The sequence below is a fragment of the Nansenia antarctica genome, assembly GCF_963989245.1.
Source record: "Nansenia antarctica genome assembly, chromosome: 4".
Classification (NCBI taxonomy): Eukaryota; Metazoa; Chordata; class Actinopteri; order Argentiniformes; family Microstomatidae; genus Nansenia; species Nansenia antarctica.
The window spans coordinates 69,204,917-69,214,916 of NC_137689.1; the positions used below are offsets into that span (position 1 = coordinate 69,204,917).

Genomic DNA, 10,000 nt, shown 5'->3' on the forward strand with positions numbered 1-10,000 from the left:
CACACACACACACACACACATCCCGGGGCTGAGAGCTACTCACTCATTCCCACCTGACAATGAAGCGGAGAAAAAAGCAAAACAGCAATAACGCTCTGAAGAGCTACGGTACAGCTCTCTCTCTCTTTTCTTCTCTCTCTATCAGCTATTGCTCTCTCTCTCTCTCTGCTTCCTCTCTCTTTTTCTATTTTCTCTCTAGTCTCTCCCTCTGCTCTCTCTCTGCTCTCTCTCTCTCTGCTCTCTCTCTCCTACCTCCTCTCTCTCTCTCTCCCTCTCTCTCTGCTCTCTCTCTGTTCTCTCTCTCTGCTCTCTCTCTCCTCCCTCCTCTCTCTGTCTCTCTCTCTGTCTCCCTGCTCTCTCTCCCTCTCTCTCTCTGCTCTCTCTCTCTCTCTCATACGATGTTGTGCGTCTCACTCTGACAGCTCAGCCCTCTCCCACACCCAGACAGTCTGCCAGGTGTATTATGACCAGCCGTCGGTGTGCCGTCTGTACATCCTGTTCCCGCCAGCAGCCACTTACGTCCAAGGTGCTCGCTTTCACTAGGAGGCCGCAGCTGTTTAAAAAAAAGATTTGACCATGAAATTCGTTTTGCAGTCTCACTTAAGTCATGAGTCACAAGACTCATTAAGCATCAATTAAGTGGTATCACAGATCCAGATCGGGCCAGTTTGACTACTGAATGAATGCAGACGGTTTGTTTATGAAATGTGTCTCTGGAAAGATGGATCTGATGGCTCCACGCTCAGTGTCTGTCCATCTATTTGGATATCTGTTCGTCACTCTGTCAGCCTATGACTATTTACCCTTAAGCACATCCCACGCACACAAATACTACCAATACTACCTCCACCATCCACTGCTACCTCTGCCTATGTTATTTCTATTATTTGTGTTATTTCTATTATCATATTGCTCAATTGTCTCTTGTCTTATTCGTCTTTTTATAACACATTTTTTTCACTTGTTGCTGCAATGTCGATGAACTGAAGCCTAAGATTCTGATTCTATGGGTTAGGGCTATGTACAGCACTACTGCACCATTGACCGGTTTTGTAGTCATACGATTGGCCCTGTATTGGCCAACCACAGTGCAGCACCTTTGGCCCCTGTCTGGCGTAGCCGGAGAGCTCTCTCTGACTAACCTCCAACTCTGTATATGAAGGAGTTATCATCCAGACTAACCTCCAAGTCTGTGTATATGAAGGAGTTATCATTCAGACTAACCTCCAAGTCTGTGTATATGAAGGAGTTATCATTCAGACTAACCTCCAAGTCTGTATATGAAGGAGTCATCTTTCAGACTAACCTCCAAGTCTGTATATGAAGGAGTCATCTTTCAGACTAACCTCCAAGTCTGTGTATATGAAGGAGTTATCGTTCAGACTAACCTCCAAGTCTGTATATATTAGGGTACATAAGGTTGCAGAGAAATAGGAAATGTTAGAATAGGTATAGCATAGCATAGAGAACAGCACAGTGTTTTATCTGTACAGTATAGTATAGTGGATAGTGTACATAGCCTTTATTTATGTAAACCAGCTCCTTTCCCTTCTTGTTCTTTCCTAGCACCAGGGGAGCCACCCCTCCCAAATGTCGTTGTTTGGTACCTGTACTATAGCAATGACAATAAAGACCATTCATTCATTCATTCATTCATTCATTCATTCATTCATATGAAGGAGTTGTCATTCAGACCCTCCCAGCTCTGTGTATAAGAGGTGTGGGTAAGGACAGGGTTCGAGTTATGAGCTGATCTCTGTGGGGGTCTCCAAACAGAGCGAAATGTTCTCATGCACGCGCGAATCATGCCCACACAGCGATGGGACTTACAAGTTTTAATTAGCTATAGGCAGTAGCGGATTAAGGTGGTCAGTGGCCCTAGGCTACTCCTTTGTGTGAGGACCCCCCGCCCCCATACACAAGCCTCCCCCCTCCCCAAAATATACAACTCACGAGCACCCTGCACACACACACACCACTCATAATGCTTTACCATAAAACACTTAAACACTTTAATAACACAATAACACAACAGTGTTAATAATGCAAAGAATAAAAAAAAGGTTCAGTGCATTCAGTTCTGTCTCTATTGCTCTCCTCTCCCGTTGTCTCTCTGTTACTGTCCTGTTGTCCGTCTCTCTGTTGCTCCCCTCAGCTCTAAATGACAGAAATGAATTAGCTAATTAGTTGGCATGTAAACATATAATTAGGGTTGGGTACAGTTTGGGTTTTATTCGATACCGGTGACAAATCGATACTTTAAAAACGGTACCGGTACCGAAACATCATCCTCATCCTCATCCTCATCCTCCTCCTCAAATACCAACATATCCTGACGCCACAGCTGCAGGCTACTCATTTCACCTCATCAACAGCCCCACATGAAACAACAGCTATAAAAGCGATAGTCACACATGTATCTCGGCCAATAATTTTGTTATTTTTGCTATACAGAAGGAGCGAAAAATACATGTACACTAGGTTAGTAAAAAGTAAAAGCCACCTTACCTTTACGGAGACAAGATAGACCAAAGTGGTCTGTTTTCAGTAGGCTGCGGTCGCGGTCCTGGAACCCATGATGCTGACGTCCGATGTCCTTTCTTTATCCAAGATTGGATGAACGGGAGAGGGTCAAAAAATGACATTTTTTGGGGCGGCATGGTAGCTACTGTATGTATATACTCCTGTATAGCTAATGAATGAATGTTTGCTTCTCAATAATAGGCTAGGTGCACGATCTCACTACTTCCTGAAAGGCAACTGGTATATGAACATATCCTGTCTCACTCTATTGGTTTAATTGATTAATCAGCTGTGCACTGTGTGTTCCAACGGTTTACCGCACAGCTGATTAATCAACCTTTTGCTGTTGCACAATATTCTACTGCGCCCCATGGTGTCTTGGTGGTGAAGTGCAGGCAGTCAAAGGCCTACTGTCATTCACAGGAGATTAATGGTGCGCGTAGCTCTTTTGGAAAACGTGTTTATTTTACAATATTTATAATATAAATTAAATAATATTCATTACATTGACATTTTGATCAAATAATAGTTGTGGTAATGTATTATTAGCGACCCCCACAGATTTTTGATTGTACTGCCTTCATGGGAGCTCAGAGAGTCTCAGACCATCTCTATGGGAGCTCAGCTCCCATTGGCTCCCACATAACTCGAACCCTGGGTAAGGAGCTGAAGTGAAAGCGTAATTAGGAGTCCTCTAGAGCAGTGGTCTTCAACCGGGGGTCCGCGACCCCTAGGGGGTCCGCAGAGGTACTGCAGGGGGTCCGCCAATTTTTGTCATAATAATTGACATTTTTCACCAAAATAATCAGTGAGAATTAAAAAATATAACAAAAATGATATTGAGTAAAGTACAAGCATTAATAGGCAATAATAAGCTACTTTTGACAAAAAAACTATTGACAAAATAAATGATGCCCATGATTCTAGAGTCTCACATAACGTCAGCTGGAGAGAAAAAAAAAAACACACCTGTCTAGCAAGCTAGGTGTTGGCTAAAACGCTGCAGTTCGGTCTTCATTGCGAAGTTAATGTTAATTAATAACTAGCATAACGTTACTAATTTAGTTAGTTTGATAATAACAAACCCGCCTCTTTGCTTCTCTATGCGCCGCTATAACGCGCTCCTTTACCATGCCGAGGTCAGATGGCTTTCCCGTGGATCAGTATTGGCGCGCGTCTTTGAATTACGCACAGCTATCCACGAGATTCTGCTACCGCGCGGAGCTGGCTGCGCATTTCAATGCATTTCCGCGGATTCCGCGGTGCCCTCGCCTGACGTGAAATGCGCAATTGTTGATCACTTGGAGGCACTCGAAAGTCAATTTGAGAAGTACTTTTCTGAGACTGAGTCTTGGAGAAAGCACAAGACATGGATACGGTTTCCATGCAAAGACAATGCATCCGACTGTTCCGACGCCTAAACCTGACAGCCGCTGAGGAAGATCAGCTGATCGACCTAACCACAGACAGTACACACAATAATGTGTACGAGTCACAGCCTCTCACCCAGTTCTCGATGAGCCTCTTGCCTTTTGCAACAACTTATCTTTGTGAAAGTGGATTCTCCTCCCTCACCTACCTGAAGAGCAAATACTGTTCCAGACAGCAGTCTGAGGATGACATGATGCTCTGCCTGACAACCTCCATCTCCCCCAGAATAGACAAGCTGTGTACCACCAACCAGGGCCAGTCATCTCACTGAGGTAGGCATAGGCCTACCTGGCTTCCTGAAGCTAAAAGTTTCATTGTTGAAAAATTATAATAATAGAAAATATAAGCCTCATCAACAACAACAACAACAACAACAACAATAATAATAACCAATCATAATTATGCATGAACGTTTTATCAATCATAAACACATATAGGCTAATAACCCAGTAGATAAATAGGTTAATACGGTGAAAGAAAAGGTGAATGAAGTAAATATAAAAGTTATTATAGGCTTTAAAATGTGAGACATTTAAAAATATATATTACATGTGGGGGTCCCTGTTCTGTTTGTCTCTCGTCCAAGGGGTCCTTGGGTTGAAAAAGGTTGCTCTAGAGAGTGTTTGTGCAGACTGACCTCCTGCTGTGTGTCGTCTCTGGGGTTCCTTCCACACAGGAGAGAGAACCTCTGGCACTCAGAGAGCTTCTCTGATCTCGTTCACTCACAATTCTCCCAAGATGCAGCTGGATAAAAGGTCCTCTGTGGCTCAGTGGGTAGAGCATGGTGCGAACAAGCCTCAGGTTGTGGGTTAGATTCCCGCTGGGACCATATATATACTGTATACCGACAAATGGATGCACTCACTGCAATGTAAGTCGCTTTGGCGGTGGACCCCAGGAAAGCCTCGGGGCCGGATGGCGTCCTGGGACGGGTGCTGAAGGACTGCGCCGACCAGCTGGCCGGGGTTTTCACCAACATCTTCAACCAGTCCCTGTCCCAGGCCACCGTCCCACCCTGCCTGAAAACCTCAACTATCATCCCAGTCCCGAAGAAAAGCACGGTGAGCTGCCTAAACGACTACCGCCCGGTGGCACTCACACCAATCATCATGAAGTGCTTCGAGAAACTAGTCCGGGCCCACATACTCACACGCCTCCCGCCCAACCTGGATCCATACCAGTTCGCCTACAGAGCCCACAGGTCCACAGAGGACGCCATAGCGACGACTCTCCACGCCACTCTATCCCACCTGGAGAGGGGAAACAGCTACGCGAGACTGCTCTTTGTGGACTTCAGCTCCGCCTTCAACACCATCCTTCCAGACAGGCTAGTGACCAAACTACTAGACCTGGGTCTATCACACTCTATATGTGCATGGATCAAGGACTTCCTGACCGACCGCCCCCAGAGGGTGCGGGTGGGCCCCCACACCTCCACAGCCCTCAGACTCAGCACTGGGTCCCCCCAGGGCTGCGTGCTAAGCCCCATCCTCTACAACCTCTACACCTACGACTTCACCCCCGTCCACCCCAGCAACTCCATCGTAAAGTTTGCAGACGACACCACCGTGGTGGGCCGATCTCGGGGGGGGACGAGGCGGCGTACAGGGATGAGGTAGAGCAACTGAGCAAGCTGTGCAAGGTTAACAACCTGCTGCTGAACAAGTCAAAGACCCAGGAAATCATCGTGGACTTCAGGAGGAAAAAGTCAGAGATCCAGCCCCTGCTCATCGACGGAGAGAGCGTGGAGAGAGTCTCAACCCTCCGATTCCTGGGGGTGCACATGCAGGATGACCTGTCCTGGAAGGACAACACAACAGCCACCATCAAGAAGGCACAACAGCGGCTCTACATCCTGAGAGTCCTCAGGAAGGAACACAGCAAGCAGGAGATACTGGTGACCTTCTACCGCGGCGCAGTGGAGAGCATCCTCACCTACGGCATCTGCAACTGGTTCTCCAGCTGCACAACCGCGGAGAGAAATGCGCTACAGAGAGTCGTGAGAACAGCCCAGAAGATCACCGGCGCCCCCCTCCCCTCTCTGGAAGAGCTGTACAACACACGCTGTCTCAGGAAGGCCTCCAAGATCTCCAGAGACCCAACCCACCCTGGGTACGAACACTTTACCCGGCTGCCCTCGAAAAGGCGGTACAGGACCATGGCCGCAAGGACAAACAGACTGAAGAACAGCTTCTACCCCAGGGCCATCCAGGCCCTGAACACAGCAAAGACCTAGGTTCTGGGCCCTGGACAGTCTGGACGGATTGATGGCAGCTGCTGGACTGAAAAAATCAGGTGTAGTGCTGAGGCACAAATATGTACATTTCAAGCCTGCAAACTGCGACACTTTAAATGAATGTGCAATAACACTATGTGCAATATGACAACCCTAGTCGTCTATCTGTACATTATAGTATAGTGGATAGTGTACATAGCCTTTATTTATGTAAACCAGCTCCTTCCCTTCTTGTGTTTTTTTTTTTTTTTTTTTTCTTTCCTAACACCAGGGGAGCCACCCCTCCTAAATTTCGTTGTTTGGTACCTGTACTATAGCAATGACAATAAAGACCATTCATTCATTCATTTGGATAAAAGCGTCAGCTATAGAATGGAATATATTATTATTATGAAAAAATTATTACGCAGAGACATTTAAACCATTCAGCAGATGCCTTTATCCAAAGCTACTTACAATTAGAGATTACAGGGACAGTCTCCCTGGTGTGTACCTCAGGGCTAGGTACCTCACTCACTGTCCACTAAGCCACCACTACCATCAAGATATGGAAATGCAGGATGAACAATCTCTTACCACTGTTGCAAGGACGTAGTCCATCTAGCAGCAGTGAAATGAAATATCACCTGAACAGGGACTTGAACCCAGGACCCTCAGGGTCTGATGCTTTACCAACTGAGATATCCAGGGTCCTGAAAAGAGTGAGGGGCTTCGGAGAAGCCTCTTCATACCATACATACCTAGACACATACAGTGCGAGTCTATGATTTGTTCTTGCAATTGAGTTGACCCTCCCTTTTGCCCATTTCTGACCCCTCCCTGTCCCTAGCTCTTTAGCTGTCTAGTTTTAGGTTTTGTAGTTTTCGTTTAGTTTTAGACTATCTTAGACTGTTTTAGACTAGTTTTAGTTTTAGACTATGTAGTTTTAGTTTAGTTTTAGACTATGTAGGCCAGGTTTTGTATTGTATTTGTTTGTGGTGGATGTTGTTGTTGTTGTATGCCTGTGAACAGGTCACACTTGAAAATGAGCCCTTGGGGCTCAATGTGTTTTTTACCTGTATAAATAAAGGTTAAATAAAAAAATAAAAAAAACTAGTGCTTATCTGAAAAATCGTTTCCCCAAAATGCCCTTAGTAGTATAACTGCCTTTGATACATCCACGAGGTTTCCCATATTGTTTCTCATGGTCCACTGCTGGGGTCTGCTGACTGTTATCCTACTCAGTACCAGTTACAGACTTGCATCGTTATGTTATGTTTTATGATTATCCAGCGTACTTGATAACGATACCGTCATGCTTTTCTGTGAAGCTGTGTTTTAATCAATGTTTACCGCCTTGGGGTGTGAAGAGGCGTGAAGATTTGCTGTGAATACGTGATGTGCATACACATACACACATTAGTGCACACACACACACACACACACACACACACACACACACACACACATACACACACACACACACACACACATTCACAGGCACAAGATCATTCGACCATTCGCAATTGATTATAACGCTTTCCGCCCACACACACACACACACGCTTGTTGCCTACACACACTCCTATCATGAACATGTAGTACTGTATCTCTGGTGAATAAACACGAAGGAACAAGACGTGTTAGCCAACACCTCCTCCTCTATCTAGACGCTCTTACATTCCTGGCACACTGCCTCTAGTTCAACCGCTAGCTCCAATAGGAACCATCATGTTTATGCTAGTGTTTCCATGGGTCTGTTCTAAAGGTTGCTCTCTCCCCTTTGTGTTACAGGGATTTCCTTCCCCGCGGCTCTGGGATCGTGACTCGTCGCCCACTGGTTCTGCAGCTCATTAACTGTAATACAGGTAAAACCTTCCCCCCTCACCTCTGTGCCACAGGTAAAACCTTCCCCCCCCACCTCTGTGCCACAGGTAAAACCTTCCCCCCCCACCTCAGTGCCACAGGTAAAACCTCCCCCCCACCTCTGTGCCACAGGTAAAACCTTCCCCCCCCACCTCTGTGCCACAGGTAAAACCTTCCCCCTTCACCTCTGTGCCACAGGTAAAACCTTCCCCCCCCCACCTCTGTGCCACAGGTAAAACCTTCCCCCTTCACCTCTGTGCCACAGGTAAAACCTTCCCCCTTCACCTCTGTGCCACAGGTAAAACCTTCCCCCCCCACCTCTGTGCCACAGGTAAAACCTTCCCCCTTCACCTCTGTGCCACAGGTAAAACCCTCCCCCCCCCACCTCTGTGCCACAGGTAAAACCTTCCCCCCCCTCACCTCTGTGCCACAGGTAAAACCATCCCCCCCCACCTCTGTGCCACAGGTAAAACCCTCCCCCTTCACCTCTGTGCCATAGGGAAAACCTCCCCCCTTCCTCTCTGTGCCACAGGTAAAACCCTCCCCCTTCACCTCCGTGCCACAGGTAAAACCTTCCCCCTTCACCTCTGTGCCACAGGTAAAACCCTCCCCCTTCACCTCTGTGCCACAGGTAAAACCTCCCCCCTTCCCCTCTGTGCCATAGGGAAAACCTCCCCCCTTCCCCTCTGTGCCACAGGTAAAACCCTCCCCCTTCACCTCTGTGCCATAGGGAAAACCTCCCCCCTTCCCCTCTGTGCCACAGGTAAAACCCTCCCCCTTCACCTCTGTGCCATAGGGAAAACCTCCCCCCTTCCCCTCTGTCCCACACACACACTTAACATCTATCCTAAAACCTTTCCCCACACCTTTGTGCCACAGGTAAATCCTTCCCCTGACCCCTCCTCCCACCTCTCCTTGTCTCCGGAGGCTAGCGACGCCATTGGCTAGGCGGTGTTGTTATAGCAACACTTCATTAGGGAACACCATAGCTAATAAGGGTTTCAGTAACAAGCTTAATCATCACCAGAAATATTAGTCTTAATATTCATGTCTAATCCCATCTCATATAAATGAATATGAATATGAAGCCGTATACCATGTTAATTGTAATAATTGTCAGCATCTTTGAGCTTCAGAAAAGCGCTATATAAATATAATGAATTATTATTATTATTATTAATTTCTAGCCTGGTGTTCTGGGTTTATTACATTGGTGCAGTACTGATGTGCAGTACTGATATAGGGGGCTAATCTATGTATGTAAGGCTAATCTAATTGACTCCCCGTCCCTCGATTGCCCAGATGACCTATGACCCCCCCAAGCCATGTTATGATGGCTTGGGGGGGTCATAGGTCACACCTGTGTTTTATACCGTTTCTTGCTCCGCTCTGTGCATTTACAATGAACCCGTCCTCCGATTCCTACCTCCACCAGCCTTCTCAAGGGTACACATTATAGATTTTGTCCACTCTGGTTGACAACAGGACAGTTATTACATCTTAGGACTTATTTTTCTCTTCTTCACCGCCATGTCAAAAAGGCCATTTTCACTCCCTCAGGTTTCGTCACCAACAGCGCCATCTAGTGCTTGTGCGCTTCTCTCCCAAACTGAAACTGAACGTGATGCAACGGGAAAATAATGTGACAGCAGCTGGTGAAAGAGGGAACAAGTCGGCAACCAATCAAAATGTTCTGACTTTTATTCAGTTCAACATTGTTAGTCAAGCCAAAACAACTGCAATACAATGCAATGGATTCGGTGAGTGATCCCCACTACTCTACACTAACTAGGTAGTGGTCGGGATTACTCACGGAATCCATTGCATTGCAATATTTTGGCTTGACAATCGAGTTTGTCATTGATTTTCAACAATGTTGACATTTGTTTTCATTTTTCAAAATAAAAGTCTGAACATTTGGTCAGTTGCTGACTTGTTCCTGCTTTCACCAGCTGCTGTCACATG

At 46.4% G+C, this 10,000-nt stretch overlaps 1 protein-coding gene across 1 annotated transcript in view; it reads left to right on the forward strand.

The window, feature by feature from the left end:
• The window catches only part of dnm1a (dynamin 1a), a gene marked incomplete at both ends in the record, with an annotated part of 74,961 nt that overhangs the window by 18,363 nt on the left and 46,598 nt on the right, over nt 1–10,000 (forward strand). The window contains 1 exon segment of the mRNA XM_080528351.1: nt 7,964–8,037. Within this exon segment, the coding sequence (XP_080384477.1) occupies nt 7,964–8,037 (74 nt within the window).